The 17,467-nt window shown below is 32.0% G+C and overlaps 1 protein-coding gene across 9 annotated transcripts in view; it reads right to left on the bottom strand.

Moving 5' to 3' along the window:
- Arhgef12 (Rho guanine nucleotide exchange factor 12) overlaps positions 1-17,467 on the bottom strand; it is a 138,491-nt gene that overhangs the window by 71,907 nt on the left and 49,117 nt on the right. For 8 of the 9 annotated variants that reach the window (XM_078047171.1, XM_078047172.1, XM_078047173.1 and 5 more), the window contains exons 2-3: positions 2,420-2,443; positions 1,226-1,311 (exon numbers count right to left, since the gene is read on the bottom strand). The exons of the other annotated variant lie outside the window; for it this stretch is intronic. In XM_078047171.1, coding sequence (XP_077903297.1) covers positions 1,226-1,311; positions 2,420-2,443 — 110 coding nt within the window. The remainder of the gene's footprint in view (positions 1-1,225; positions 1,312-2,419; positions 2,444-17,467) is intronic. 9 annotated transcript variants of the gene reach the window in all.

Raw genomic sequence — 17,467 nt, 5'->3', positions numbered from 1 at the left:
AAGGTTCTGAACCCCATGACTTCAAAATTAGGTGTCAGAGAATTCTCTCTTTACAGAGATCCATAGCTGACATTATTATTCCTACTTCCCAAAACTCCAAAATCAATGACTGAAATTACCTTTTACCTACTATCCAATATGAAGGTAAATTATTAGCTATCCACTTTGTAGTTTTCCTAGATAATATTTACAATATGTTTTCAAAATAAAAGAGGCACATATATTAAAAGTATGAAACATTTTAATCATATACAAAACATATCACTGTTAAATATTTAAAATTACATTTCTAAGTAAAGATATTTTAAGACACTATCTGAGATTATAGCGTTTACTTGCTTTATCTTTTGTAAAACTAAATAAAACACTATGTGATCAAAGAACATGTATCAATTTCAAATGACAAAAGCAAAACTATTAAGCAATTTTTATAAATTAAATACTGAGTTTACAAGGAGGAAGCAAAAAGCAAAGCCTATATTTTATAAAAGGAATTCAATCTATATGAACAGCATTAAGAATACAAAGTATGCTAACATGAAAATTCTAGGAAAGATTAACACTATAGAGGCTGAAAGACAGCTCCCTGAGGTAATAATAATTTCTGACTGAAGAAAAGGGATATCTGATCATTTGTTTACCCTAAAAAGATAATCATTAAATTTATAAAATTTCATTTTCTCTAATACTCAAATTCCCTATGATCATATATGAATTTTTAAATTACTCCAAAAGTTTGTAGTTATTATAACCTTGATTTTATGACATACTACCATTCATACCATAATTCATGTGTGTGTGTGTTTTCTGGGTTTTTTGTTGTTTTGTTTTGTTTTTTTGTGGTTTTCTTTTTGTGGTGGTGATGGTGGTATTAGGGATCAAACCCAGGGCCTTAGGCATGCTAGGCAAGCACTCTATACCTGAGTTACATCCCTACACCCCATGATTCATCTCAAAAAAAGTCCTTGGTGTGACTCAAATCTTCAATTATGATATACCCATTTCTTTTCATCATTTTTAAAAATATGATGTTTCCATAGTGGAATCTATAGTGTTAAAAGTCAAAAATGCAGGCATTCCTATTGAATGCAAAGATTTGATATTATATAACAGGAGTATACAGAGAGTACAGCAGATCAAACAAATACTCCTGAGGGGTTCAGGTAACTTCAACAGTATTATTCTCATATTCACTATTCTCAATATTCCCAACTAGTGTTTTTACCTGTGGGGTCAAAGTCATGTGATGCACTGCGTTCAACTTTCTGCTTCTTATCTGTTGGTGACTCTCGGTTCAAAATACTTCCATGCCTAAATCAAATCAAAGCAACCAAATATTTACAAGAAGTAAAGCATTAGAAGCATTAAAAAAATCCCAAAAGCATATTTTACAAAGGAAACTCGGAAAACTAGTTTACCTTAAACAGCTTCATAAGCCTCTCTAGTTTATATTTTTCAAAAGGTTTTAAAATCCAATCTATACTATGTTTAATACATAGTCTATTTACTTGTTATAAAAGTGCTTTCAAATAATAAAAATAGTATTCATTACTGACGTCTTATTTTATTCCTAGAAATAATTGCTTACAGTTTTTTGTGGTTTTCACAGGTTAATCACTATCATTTCCATTTAATGGATAAGAAAATGGAGCCTAAATGGAATAAACACATTCCTTAACCCAATATATACATCTAAGGCCTAATCAATTATACTGATCAGATAATGGCTAGACAACAAATAAGACCCTAACTATGACACATATACTACTATGGCACATATATATACATATATACGTGTGTGTGTATATACATGACATATATACTATTAATTAATTGCACTGTTATCCTGGAAAATTCAGTCAGTAAAAATGATAAACATACTGTAATAATTGGGAATAACATATTACATTTGAAATAATATTTATTATAATAATTAAGATGAGAAAGAAGAGAGCTATCTCTTTCCCAGGAAATTAATAAATATATAGATATAGACACAAATCTGAACATTTTGGATGTTTTTATTTATTGTCTTAAATTAATTAAGACTAAACTAGTACAAAAAGTTCATTAAAGGTAGCTAGCAATCCATTTTCACCTTACAAGCAACTCACAATTCAAAACAGTCACAAGCAGATTTTAAAATTAAATCTCTTCATAGGGAGTGACCTTAAATATCAATTTGAACAAACTTTTTAAATGCTTGTATTAAAAACACACTGAAAATATTATCAAAACAATGCTGTTCCAGAAAAAATACACAACACCTGTTACATTTTAAATTTGTGAAGCATTATGAAATTCTTTATTACTTAAATACACATTCTCAAAACCCATAAAAATCCCTGTAATTCCAAAGGAATGCTTTCAATTAAAATTTAACCTAAATTTTAGAATGAAAGGCAAATGAACAACTTACCTTATTGGTTTTTTGAGGGGAAACCTATAAGAGAGGGGAAAAAAAATAAAGGATGTCTGTAATTACTTCACTGGTAGGATTCTGTTATTAAATTTATTAATTATACTAAACCAGAATAAAGATTTTAAATCTTATGTTAGCTTTCCTAAAGAAAGATTCAACAAACAGGTAGAATAAGAGGTGTGATTTTTTAAAATATCTTTAATTTTTTAAACCTTTTTTCCTAAATATTTATATTTTGGTTTTAGATGGACACAATATCTTTCTTTTACATTTGTATGGTGGGGAAATTCCAATCCAGTGCCTGGTGCATGCTAGTCGAGCACTGTACCGCTGAGCCACAACCTCAGCCCCTAATCTGTTTAATCTTAAAGTATAAGTGCATTAACCACCAGTTGTCCCTGAGAATAACTTTCTTTAAAAAAATCCAAGGAAACCCTCCCACTTCCCAAAATATCTGGATGCTGATTATTGCACTATGGATCTGTATTTACCCTTTGATTAAGATCAAATCATAGAATTTGGGCATGGTGGTACACACCTATAATCCAGTTATTTGGGAGGCTAAGGCAGGAAGGTTTTAAGTTCAGGGCTGTCTGGCAATTCAGAGACCCTGAATCAAAATAAAATTTTTAAAAAGCTGGGATGTAGCTCAGTAGTAGAGAGCTTGCCTAGCATGTGCAAGGCCCTTGGTTCAATCACTGGTATAAACAACAACAACAACAAAAAAACATGATCCTCAGTTATTTATGTTTAGCTTTACTTAGAGAATTCTTTTTTTGTAAAATTATCCAGGGAGTACTGTTAGCTATTAACAATACATTCTAGTCAGGCATGGTAGCACATGTCTATAATCCCAGCTACTCAGAAGGCTAAGACAGAAAAATCACAAGTTCAAGGCCAGCCTGGGGAACTTTGAAAGACCCTGTCTCCAAATAAAATAAGAAGGGCTAAGAATGTAGCTTGGTGGTAGAGTGTTTGCCTAGCATGTGTAAGGCCCTAGGTTTGATTCCTAGTACTGCATGCATGCATGTATACATACATAATTACATAATTTTTTTTAAGTTTCAAAAGTAGAATGCAAAGGATACTTTTTTGTTTTCTTTTATTTGTTTTTCTGAAGATTCTGTAAACTGCAAGAACCAAAGCATTTCCTCCTGGTTGTCTTCCTTTTAAAGAAATATTGAGACTTCTTGATAAGCATTTGATGGTACACATAAACACTAAGTCAAATATCTTCCCATTATTTCAACCTATGATATTTTTTATAAAGATTATTTAGGTAGTAAGAACAGTGAGTGCTTTACTAAGAACATCAGTAAAAGTAGAGTTTTTTTAAAGGCTATTAATAAAAGATAGTAACAAACATAAAGCAATGATACTTGGATGAAACTATATTTTTATTTGGATGGAGGTAGTTTTGTTTTGTTTTGTTTAAAAAAAAAACTTGAAAGACAAATTTAGTTACAATTCCCTTTAACTACTATTTAAGTCAAAAGTGTCCACAGTGGGCTGGGGATATAGCTCAGTTGGTAGAGTGCCTGCCTCGCATGCACAAAGCCCTGGGTTCAATCTCCAGCACCGATCCCCCCTACAAACACACACACACACACACACACACACACACACACACACACACACAGACAATGTCCACAGAAAAAGACAACAAATCTAAAAATTTCCCTAATAAGTGATGGCATGTGAACACACAACGAATTTAGCAGTAACAAGGAAGGGGATTTCTGGGACAAGAAAGAGGATGCCACTCTAGGGACTATACCAATTATAAAAGACAACCAAATCTTCAGAAGCAGGAGTTCCTATGTAGTCCAAATATGCTTGCTGGGACAATGTGGGAAGGAATGGAAACATGTTTTTTAATTTATAGATATGTATACAAATTGGCAGAAAAAGATTTCCAACTGATCTGCAAAGGATAACACACTTGCAGTTATCAACCTTAGCTAACCACTCTGCCTCACAGCATTATAAAAACTCCTTCCCTAGAACAATGCTACTTGCGTCAGGATCTACAACATCTAGGGGGATTGGCAAAGAATCCTGGAAGTTCCCAGATTACTGACAGTAACCCAGTTTCCTGAAATATTTTCCCTTACAGGAGAATGGAAAAGGAGTGTAAAGAGACAACAAAACAAAAAGATAAAGCACAAAAACCATCACAATACAACTCACTTATCATAATGGACTTACTACATCCATAAGAAACAGATAAGAAAGAATTTTTCAAATAAAAAATTTTAAAATCAATATTTTTTCTGAATTCCACTTCAAAGTATATGCAAAACCAAATATGCACATACAATATGCAAATATATACATACATATACAAACATATGCATATACACCATAAATAACACTGTCAACAGCCTATTTTATTATCTTTCTATTTGTGATAAGAAAATTGAGACAATCCTAAACTTTTGTAAAATTTCTACCAGCTTCTGATTACTAAGACAGAGATAAAATCAGAGAGCCAGAAGTAGGAAGCCATAATCCCCAAGAAAAGCCTGGGGCCACAGTTGTAGATTTGACTCATCAACCTATTGATGGTCACAGCAATCTGCAATAGAAAGTCACAGAAAATTGCCAAGGTGCAAATCCTTGGGGGGGGGGGGACATAACATGACTAACAGATGCAGGATTGAGAATGGAGATAAAAGCCAATGACAGAGTTTAAGATGATCAATCAGAAAAGCAGCCAAGGAAGAGAAGATAATAAATACTAACAAATGCCACAGAGAGGCAGATCAGAAAGCTAAAAAGTGGCCCTGTTCAACATTAGCCTTATATGATACAAATTTTGGAGAACAAAATCCTATATTCTCAAGTCTCTGTCCACCACTAATCTAATCATAAAATCTCCTTTGTTTATATGTTTGCATGGAACAGCTGTATTTGAATGGTAACATAACATTAGAGGTGTCTAGTGAAACTGTGTCTGGCTTTCAAATAGATATTCAGTAGATGAGACAAAGGGGAATACAGAGAAGGAAGGGGAAAGGAAAACGAAAGAAAGAGGAATGAATTGGAAATAATTTTCCTATGTTCATATATGAACACACAATAGTCAATCCCTCCATAGTGTACAACCATAAGAATGGGGTCCTAAATAGAATGAGATATATTCCATGCTTGTATAATTATATCAAAATAAATTCTACTATATGTATAACTAAAAGGAACCAATAAAATTTTAAAAAAGAAAATACTAGGTTAGGTACATAAGCAAATAATGAACATCTCATATATGTGTTATGCATTTTTCTATATATCAAAGTCAAAATACCAGTATTAAGAATCATGATGAAAAAAAATGGAAAGGATTATCAGGAATTTGAGTCACTGAGATCAAGGGGACTAGATGCCCTTATTTTATTTTCCTATTTAAAGCATAGTTGAATCCCAGAAATCCCAAACAAGCGTCTTAAATGTTTAGAATACATTCCTTTACTAGATTCAGAATGCCCTTTTCTAGCTCTGAGCTCTAATATTAAAGTTCAAGGCAGCAATATATTAGAGGTCCTTCTTCACCCCCTCCTAATATGTTATTTCAGTGTAGAGGAGAATGTGATTGTTAATTAAATATCCAGTAAAAAATGAATAGGAAAGAAAAGCTTGTACATGCGATGGAGAGGGGCGTTTATAATTGGCATATTCCTTTAAGATTAAAGATTATTAAACAGAATTTTCCCTTTGGATTAAAGAGAAATTTCAAAGGGTCACCAAGTTTCTGTGTTGTCACATATTGTAATAAACCATTTATAAGAAATCATACGTTTTAATGAATAAAGAACTAGCCTTGACAATACTCCAGTAAAAAGTGCTGTGAAATCACATAAGAATGAGGACATCACACTCCAATTTTTGCCCTTCTCTTTCCTCCAAGGGATTAGAAATTTTTCTCCATATTTTTAGTTTTAATAGAAAATTTGGGAATATAGAGGGATCTTCTAAATAAGAGATGACTAAAATGAGGAAGACATAATTAAGGAAATTTTATCTACACTGAATAGTTGCCAAGATTATTAGCAGTCAAATAATGTTAGAATAATTTAGAATTATTAAGAATTCCACTGTAACATACATCCCAATTTGAGCATGTTATAATGTGTGTATATGTGTTTGGTGGTAGGAAGGCAGGGTACCGTACCTTCAGATCCATGAAATACAACACCATTTTATTGGAATCCAATCCAGTGAGAAGAATTACTAGACAGAAAAACTGCACAGTAAATAACAATTAAGCTAACAAAAAACTTCAAATTAGATAATAAGTTAATTCTGACATTCAGCCTTCATAAAAATGTTGATACATATCAGTGCAGAAGTCAGAAATGGGCAGGATGAGATTAGAATAAAGTATTATTGATTATTTTAGTCAATCAAAGTTCCATGTAATTTCAAGAACTTGGGTGCAGGGAACTCCTCAGAAAATAATAACTAAGTTCATATTCTAGTTTCACAGTTTAATAGGAGCTTAAAATTACAAGTTGCTTAACCTCTCTAGGCATCACCTATAAAGCAAAGATAATACTAGTACTTACCTCACAAATTTGTTTTGAGGATTAAATTAGAAAATGAAAAACAATGCCTAGCAAATAACATGCCACTTAATTATTAGCTATTACGAAGAACAGAAATAAAATCTGAACATTAGTGGCTTGAATTCAAATGAAATAGACAACTCAATTTAAAGACTAACAATACTCAGAATAGATTTTTAGTAAAAATTTGTAAAATGTACAGAAATGCAGAATTCAAAGGCACTGATGAAAACTGTAGATTTAACTCACCAAGTCATAGTACATAAAATTTACATCAATACTCAAGTTAATAAACTTCTCACCTGCCATAGAGTTTTAAAAAAAAAAAAAAGATCAGGTTAAAATCTAAACTTTAATTTTCCTGGCAGGTAGCATCAGTGATTTTTTTTTTTCTTTCAAACTAGTGAAACTGTGTTGACCATACCCACCATTTATTAGCAAAGAAGTCCTTTATATCCTCATTGCCTTTAAAATAGCAAGACTGAATGATTAAGACATTCCACAGGTTGGATCTTTATCTATAAAATAATTTAAACAGCCTAAAGTATAATTCTTCAAATTTGGAACTAAATTAGAATCTGAACCAGTTTGTTCTAGTATTATGTCATTTTAACAAAATAACAGCTAAAAGAGCATTTGTCTGCAAAACATAAAAAGTACAGTATTTAGCACATAGTGTCAACAGTAGCTGAACTGTTAATTCAATCTTTAGATCTATGGACAATAAGATCACAGAATGAAAAGTAGTAGATGACCACCACCCATGCCCAAGAGCAAAAAAATATAGTTCATACTTTCACCACCATCTTATAACTTGTCTGTCCAGCCTAGAGTCATCAACAGAGCTAAGGTTATAGAACTGACAAAAAAAAAAGTAAGAAAGGAGGAGGGGGCAGGTAGGAGAAGGAAGGAGGTTGGTGACAGAAGGAGGAGGAGGAGAAAAGGAAGAACTGTCCATATTACCGAGATACTTTATTATTAGCATATAGATCCAGAGAGCAAAAACTGGTTAGGAGAGCTGCCAATAAAACATTAGCTATATCAAATGGACTGTAAAGCAGAAGCTACAGCTGACAGAATGACTCATGGAGAATTTTTCATGGTGTTTTTAGCTTTAAAGCTCTGTACCTTGCAATACAAACCACAGAATGACAAGAATCAACGAGCTCACTTCTGGTATAAAATCCAAAAATGATTCACTATAATGTAATGTAATTTCTCAAATTAACTTCTATATAGATTAGTATACCACCATTGTTACTGAAGAATTTAAACACCCAAAGATCCTTAGTAAGGCTCTCTTATTTTCTGGGTGTATTTTGACAAATAATAGATTTTTTTTTTAAATTCTTTAGTTGTTGATTGATGTTTATTTGTACTTATTTATTTATATGTGGTGCTGAGGATCAAACCCAGTACCTCACAAATGCTAGGCAAGTGCTCTACCACTGAGCTACAACCCCAGCCCTAAATTTTTAAAAATAATTTTCATCCTTTCAGCCAGAGCTATTATAAATTGGATATTGGTTGTTATCTCTAAAGTGGGGAAATAATTAACAATGACTATAATGGCTATTAAAGGCTTTATTCTATTATGGATAATCTGGGAAATTATTACTTTTGTGAACATTTCCTAGAAGATTTCTAAATGACTTTCTTTTGAGATATGGACTATCAGTATTACCTTACATAATTTCTTTCATTTCAAAAAGTTGGGTAAAAAGAACTACCAAGAAAAAAAATAGTTCAAACATGATTAAACAGGTATCCTCATTCTATTAAACATCATTCAAACCAACAAATTCATGCTTATGGAAGAAGTATTAACATCATTAAACAAATAAAATAACCTGAATTCTACAAAATGACCTCATGATTTACAAAAAAAAAAAAAAAAAAACAGGAATTCTACAAAATGACCAAGATTTACCAAAAAAAAAACAAAGAGGTTTAAATCTTAATCTCATTTTACATTGCCTTATTTCAAGTTATGGTGGTAAAAATAATAAGAAAAATGTTCACTTAATCAGAATTGGGGGCATTATTCCCAGCCAAATTTTATATAAAATACATTGTTAACAATTTGCAAAACACATGAGAATTGTTGAGCAAAATCTGTTAAGACAATCTGCTTTGTACAAATTTGCTAAAAGACACAACTGTGCTTCTGAAAAATTAGACAGTTTTAGCTTTTACCAGCACCACTGAAGTGCAATGGAGACAAGCTCCAACACACAGTAATTACTTTTCAATGTGAACTTGAAAATTTTATTACAATGTAAAATTAAAAAATAATGTCAATTATTTCACTTTTTAAAATAAATATAGCTAGCATATCTTCTAATATAAAAGAGTTCTACTCTAGATTTCTACATTTCACTTGAAATTGCAAGTATATTTGTAGTTTGGTTGCATTAGTTAAAAAAGAAGAAATCTAAAATATCCATAAGAATAGCAATCTGTAGCAAGGAAAAAGAATTTTTTAAATGCCTGTAATCCTAAAGGCTCAGGAGGCTGAGACAGGAGGATCATGAATTCAAAGCCAGCCTCAGCAACAGTGAGGCACAACTCAGTGAGACCCTGTCTCTAATAAAATACAAAATATGGCTGGGGATGTGGCTCAATGGTTGAGTGCCCATGAGTTTAATCCCTAGTGCCAAAAAAGAAATCATAATGAGTTTATCTTACAAATTCATAAACATTTCTTACAAAGAAGCAATTAATTATAGGAATAGGAATGTTTTATTTAAAAATCTGATGAGGAAAACCAACCATATTTACATTAGCCTCCAAACCACAGAGTATTCAAGATCCCTGCTTATCTTCAGGTACTGTACATGGTATGCACTTAATCTATGAAGTACAAAGAAGCATGATCACAGCCAGGCCTATATCAGAAAGCTAAATAGATGAGGACTTGCCCAGAATTCACAGGAGAAGGAAGCAGAGGAGGTCAGAAAAATATAAACTTAAGTTTTCTCCCATGTGCTCTAAAATTGTTCAAAACTAGAACTAATATACATCTATTGTGCAAAAAGAAAAAGCTCATATATTTTTCATGTAGAACTCTAGTGGAATAAAGATTGAGCATATTTCATGTCTTCTACTTTAATTTTTAAAATTACATACGAAATGCATTATGGAGGGGCCAGAGTTGTGGTTCAGTAGTAGAGGGCTTGCCTAGCATTCATAAGGCACTGGGTTCGATCCCCAGCACCACATAAAAATAAACAAATAAAATAAAGGTGTTGTGTCTTTCTAGAACAAAAAATATTTTTTTAAAAAAGAAATGTATTATGGACAAGTCTTTTGGTTATATATCTCTAAATTTAGGTCATCATGTCCCTCAACTGGCAAGTGTTTCTCTATAAATACATAAAACTTAAGACACTTTATGAATATATAATATAAAATATAAAGACAAAATAAAACTAAAAAAACTGACCACAACCAATAGCATTACAATTAAATCTTCTATAAAACACACTTGAGCCAGGCATGGTGGTACACACTGTAATCCCAGTGGCTCAGGAGGCTGAGACAGGAAAATCTGAAGTTCAATGCCAGCCTCAGCAAAAGCGGGGCACTAAGCAACTCAGTGAGAGCCTGTCTAAATAAAATACAAAATAGGGCTGGGGATGTGCCTCAGTGGTCAAGTGCCCCTGAGTTCAATCCCTGGTACCAAAAAAAAAACCAAAAAACAAACAAACAAACAAAAAAACACCACTCTAGACACCCAAAGAAAGTACTTTGTTCTCTTCTTGAGGAAATTTTTTTCATTAAAATATTTTTACTGGATCTATTCAGAAAGTGTGTGTGTGTGTGTGTGTGTGTGTGTATGTGTGTGTGTGTGCACATATATGTATATAAAATATTTGTGCATTTTATATACTATAAACTTGTATATAATATAAAATATATATAACATGTTATATTAATGTTAATATATGGAATACATTAAAAGCAATTCTTGGTTTTCTACTAAAGAGATTTTTATTTAAAATATTTTTTTCTCATGTCAAATATTAACAACTCCTCAATCAGAATTAGCTAGCTATCCACTTATTTTATCACAGAACCACATTCTTGCCTTCATACCACTACATAGGGGGAAAACACCTCATTTTTACAGGAGAAAGGTGAAAGAATTAGTTATATGCATTCCATTTCAAACTTTCTGCTACAAAATTTTTTTCTTGACCCCAAACAAAGGAATTAAAACAGGGGTATATGTTCAACAGTACAACGGCTCACCACAGCACTGAATCTGAGAGGATTGGGCACAAGGTGTCTTTATTTCTTTTTCTTTTTTTTTTTATTTTGATACTGGAAATTGAGCTCAGGTTCTCATACATGGTAGGCAAGTGCTCTACAACATAGATATATCCCCAACACTCCTCCCTACTTATTCAAACTTTGAGACAGGGTGTCAGTTGCCCAGGCTGCCATCCTCCTGCCTCAGGCTCTCAACTAGCAGGGACTACCAGAGTACACTACCACACCCCACTCTTAATGATTCTGACATTCTTCTTATAGCATTCCAGAATTGGGAACCACTGTTCTAAAAGTTCGGTTCATTTTGACATTCAAGTTCCATGCTCTCCCTTAGCTGCTAAATATGTGGCTTATCTTAATATTCTAAACACATAGAACTACTGATACTAATAGTTTCTAAGTAAACTAATAACATTATTACATTTTCAAGATAATCTCTTTTCCTAAGGGACTGAAAAATGGGATTTATCTTTCTAATATGTGAGATTTCCAGCTGGGTGTGGTGGCACACACCTAAAATTCCAACAATTCTGGAGGCTGAATCAGGAGTACAAGTTCAAGGCCAGCCTGAGCAAGACCCTGCCTCACAATAAAAAAATAAAAAGGGCTGGGAATGTTGTGCAGTGGTTGAACCCTTGCTCAGCATGCATGAAGCCCTGAGTTTATCCCTAGTACTAGGAAGGAAGGGTGGGAGGGAGGGAGGAAGGACAGATGGCAGGCAGGCTGGCATACAAGCAATGCTTCTCTACTTTTTATTATGAAAAATGTCTCTTTTTCTTTATACTCAAAGAAATACATGAATAATATTTTAAAAATTAAAAATAAAATAGAAAACAAGAATCACCCATAATCTCATATTCAGCAATTTTTGTATATAAAGCACATTTTATTTTTCTATACATAGATTTCTGTATACAGTGTACAAAAGTTCTTTTATGAAAATTAAAGAATACTGGATATATTGTAACTTTAACTTAATAAAACAACATATTTTACATCACTAAATACTTCACTATAGCATCAGTTTTAAATATGCTCCATTAAATCCTAGGGGTTCATAAGAAGCCCCTTCTGGAGCATGTATCAGAGCTGGTTAGCTTTATTTTTATATTTGGAACTTCCAAACAAAACAAAAGATTTGATAATGAATAGAAATATGATATGCTTCTAATTAAAAAATGGATTTTATTTCAGCTTTCTATATGCCTATCTGCTTAAATATAATCATGTTTATGTTCAATATTATCTCCTAAGTATTCCTACCATGATCAAAAAAAATTTTGAAAGTGTTCCTGCTAATAATAAAATCAACCAAATTTTAAAAAATAGTATTTAGGTAAATTTTTAAATTTTTTTGCAATCTATAAATTATATTTATCCATGTTTTAAGCTATGTTTTATTTTAAAGTATTAAAAAATTATTTGCTTAATTATTTTATAGTTTATTAAATCTCATTGTCATCATATTGGATCTTATACTCCCAAAATGACATATGAAGTCATAAATAAACATATTTGAATAAAAAAATTGAAAAACAGAGCTGTAAATATTTTTTGATTGCAAGTTCTTATAATATGGCTATTTAATTAATTAACAAATTTCCTTTTGTACATATTTAGGCTGGGTCCAGTTTTTCAGCATAATAATGTTGTAAAAAAAATATCCCTGTAACTCAAATCCTACACTTCACCCTTGATTTTTTTTCCTTAGGATGAATTAATTCATTTAGATCAAGGAATCCACATGGGAGATGGATTAGAAATAACAGGAGTCTGTGTAGGTTCTAAGTAAATAGAAAAGAGCATACACTTATCCTCTCACTCAATTTCATGTACTCATAACTAACTTTTATGGAAAGAGACAGCAGTAGAACCTGAAGCAGCTATTTTGGCATCAGATCTTATAAAACAAAGGACCAGGGTAACATTATTTTGGTGCCCAACTAACAAGATATGGCACAAAGTGGTAAGACTCCCTATTTCTGCTAAAAATAAAAACAAAAACAGGAACTCACATAATATCTACAGATAGACAATCCACAAATTGAATAAATGACAAAAGCTAGAATAAATTCATAATATTCCTTCAGAGGAATTTGTGTTTTATTAACCATAACACTGATATATTAGAAAAGAGTAAGCATGGATGTAGAAGATACAGTACATGAAAAGGTGTATAGATAGATTCTCAATTTGCCTATCTTAAACAGGAAAATAATCCTTAATTGGGAACAAATTACATTTGCTATTGGTTGAACTGTATCCTTCAAAGATTAAAGCCCTAAGCCTTAGTACCTGTCAGTATGACTTCATTTGGAAAATATATGTGTGCAGGAGCTTTTAATGTCACATCTAAAAAACCTTTGCCTGACCCAAGGTAATAAAAATTGTCCCCTACATCTTCTTCTAAAGTTTATTGATCTTTCAGTTAGTTTTTCAGTGTACAATACATTTTGCAATAATTTTCTCATAGGGCATAAAGTATTGATGTAAGTTTACTTTTTCTTTTTGCATGTGGATATCCAACAATTCCAGCACCATTTGTTGAAAAATGGTTGTCCATATATGTGTAGGCCTATTTCTGCAATACCACAAAGGTGAAGTGCCCTTTTTATCACCTATCAGGGGGTACAGGTTATCAACATGAATATAACTATGATATTTACCTTGGTCATCTTGTTAAGTAACTGCTTGTGAGGCTTCTCCCTGTAAAGTTACCGTTTTCCCCTCATCATTCTTCATTCTTTAGAAGCAAGTCACTAAGTCCAACCCACTTTAGGATTTGAGAGGATTAAGCTATTGGAATTTTTCAGTAAGGAAGATTTGTGTCTTCTCATCCATATATTTATGCAGTCATTTATATTAGTATAAGCACATATATACTTATTTTATACTTTTATTCCAATACGTCATTTATTTTTCTGTTCAAATTGTTCCAACTTAAGCCATTGAGAGTTCTTTCAGGTTGGCACCTACATCCCTTTGACACTCCCTTACCCTTGTATACTTTTAGCACTTCCTTGTTTCTGGCACTAAAGGTGCTCTAGGCTCATTATAGTGCCAGAAAATATAAGAACATTTTTTCCTATTCCAACCTTATAATCACCATTTTTCCTAGATACCATTTTACTGGAGAATGGTATTTAGAAACCAAGATCCAATGGCCAAATGTGTCCACTGTTAGTGAGATGACACCATTCCTAAGCTCTAATAACAGACAGAGCTAAGAAATTTGTGTTTATCGTGTGTATGTGTGTGTGTAGAGAGAGAGAGAGATCTATAATTATTTCAGTATCTAGTGCTAAAAGCTAAATATAAGTTCATACTGATATCTGATTCTAATCCAGTACCACAGGGTTTGTCTTCCCTTGTTCACCTTCCCTGAGTGAGCACACTAGTTCCTACCATCTACAACTGATTTACTTAGATTGACTCAAACTGTTTGCAATATTAAACCAACCTTATACACATAGGTTAAACCTTACATGGTAGATATGTATATGTATGTGTGTGTGTGTGTGTGTAATATAACATATTATATAATACATATTATATAATATGTATGTACACACAGTACAGTATATTTGTATTTTTCATATCTATGTATATACAATATACATAGGTATATTTATGTACTTATATATTATAATATATAGTTGGAATTTATAAAATTCCCAACCATACTCCATCTAAATAATTTACTGGCATAAAGTCATTCATAATGTTCACTATTGTCCTTTTAATATCTATGGAATCTGTGCCGTGAATCTTTTCTTTCATTCCTGATGTTGGTAATGTTTGCGTTCTCACTTTTATTCTTGATCAGCCTGGCTAAAGGTTTAATAATTTTATTAATCTTCTTTAAAGAACAAGGTTTTAAGGTTAATTTTCTCTATTGTTTCTCTGTGTTCTTTTTCTTTGACTCCTGATCTAATCTTTATTAATTATTTTCTTGTGTTTACTTTGGTTTAAACTTGCTCTTCTTTTTGTAGTTTCTTAAATGGAAGTTGATGTCACTGATTTTAGACCTTCCCTCTTTCTAATAGGTGTTTAATGTCTATAAATTTCTATGTAGTGCTTTAGCGGCACCCCACAAATTCTGATGTATTGTGTTTTCAAATTCTGATTTGTTGTATTTTCATTTTCATTCGACACAAAATATTTTCTTATTTCCCTTTTTGATTTCTTCTTTGACCCTGGGATAATTTAGAATTGTGTTATTTAAATTCTAAATATTTGTAGATTTTTCCAGAGATCTTTCTTTTATTGATCTCTAATTTAATTCCACAGAAATCAGAAAACATATTTTGTATGACCTGAATTCTTTAAATTTACTGAAACTTATTTATAGTCCCAAATATGCCATCTCAGCGAATATTCCACACACCCTCTTAATAAGAAAAAAATGTATTATGTTGTTGGCTGGAATGTTCCAACGATGTAATTAGATCAAACTGATCAACAATATTGTTTAACTATTTTATGTCCTTTCTGAATTTAGTTATTTCTATCAATTATTGATAGTGAAATCTCTGGCAATATGGCAATGATAGCAGATTTGTCTAATTGCCTTTGTTAGTTTTGAAGCTGTTACAAGGTATATAAAGGTTTAGAAATGTAATTATGTTTTCTTTTTAAATTGATCCTTTTTATCATTATGGAATGATGTTTTCATTCCAAGTAACAGTCTATGCTCTTAAAGCTACTTTATCTGATATTAACATAGTCACTTTAGTTCTCCAGTTTTTCTTTGATTTATGTCAATATGACATATCTTTCTCCACTATTTTACTTTTAAACCATGTGTGTCTTTATTTTAAGGTAACGATTCTTGAGAGCAGTGTATGTTAAGCTTAATTGCTTCAATCTTATACTCTCTGCCTTTTAATTAGGATGTTTAGACCACCTTAAATGAGATTACTGATGTCTAGTTTAAGTCTATAATCTTGCTATTAGTTTTTTATTTGTCTTACCTGTTCTTTGTTTCCCCTTTTCTCTTTTTGCCTTTTTACAAAATTATGTAAATCAATTAATTGATTTTTAAAACAATTTGAATACTCTATTAATTAGTCTGACTTACTAAATTATCTGAAGAAATGAACCATGTTCTATTTGATTTTGTGTTCTAATTAACTAGTATAGTGCAATATTCAGAATATACTTAATTCAATACGTTTATCATACGAATTCATTTATTCAAGAAATTTTCATTAAGAATTACATGGGATATAAATAATTTCTGATCTAGAAACCACAGCCTTCCTAAGCAAACTCCAATTTTTTTTTTAATTATCTACCACTCCCCTCAAAGCCAAGATGACTCAAGGGGAGCTGATCCCATTTGCAACAACAATTTTTTGTTCTAATGGTGATTCTATCCTTCAGTAAGTGACTGGTTCAGAAAGAAGCATTGAGATTAGAAAGTATATTCACTAGAAGCATCTATGAAAGTAACTTCTGTATTCTTAATATTCATCCTTAAAGACTAGTTTAGTACAAAGTTGATACTGATAAAAAGATAGAAAATGACTGGACCCTTGACATAGATAAACCACTAAATCAAAAACTCCTGAAGCCTACTTCTGGACGTCCTTTTTATGTGAGCCAGTAAATGTGTTATACTTAAATCAGTTTGACTTGGTTTCCTATTACAGGCAGCTAAATGCATACTAAGTGACTCTGTGCCACTCTGTGCCAGGCACTGTTCTAGACACTGGAGGCTGTTTAGCAGTGCAGAGATAAGGCCCTTGCTCTCAAGACACTTATAGTCTATAGGAAGAAGACAGATTGTAAGCAAGTAAACAACTGTATCAAAGAATTTCAAATAGTGATAAGTGATATGAGAAAAATTAAAAAGATGTGACTGTGACTATATGGGGTAATTCAGTTTATTCAAAGAAGACCTCTGAAACCCAAATGAGGTGAAGGACCAAACCCTGAGAAGATCAGGGATGGGAGAGTTATAGGTAATGGAAAAAGCTTGCCCATGGTTACAAACGATAAGCAGCAGAATATTTGAGAAATACAAAGTCCAAGGTGGCTTTAGTGGAGAGAATGATCAAAAAGAGTAATAGTCAAATGAGGGGCCAGAAAAATGTAAGAATGTGTATATCATGAAAACAAGTTCAGATTTTATTCATAACATAGTAGAAAACCACTAGAGAATTTTAATTATGGTCTCATTTTGTCTTAAAGGAACACTAATGGA

This window comes from Ictidomys tridecemlineatus, chromosome 4 (assembly GCF_052094955.1).
Source record: "Ictidomys tridecemlineatus isolate mIctTri1 chromosome 4, mIctTri1.hap1, whole genome shotgun sequence".
NCBI classification, from domain to species: domain Eukaryota; kingdom Metazoa; phylum Chordata; class Mammalia; order Rodentia; family Sciuridae; genus Ictidomys; species Ictidomys tridecemlineatus.
This window is presented reverse-complemented; position numbering and strand designations above follow the sequence as displayed.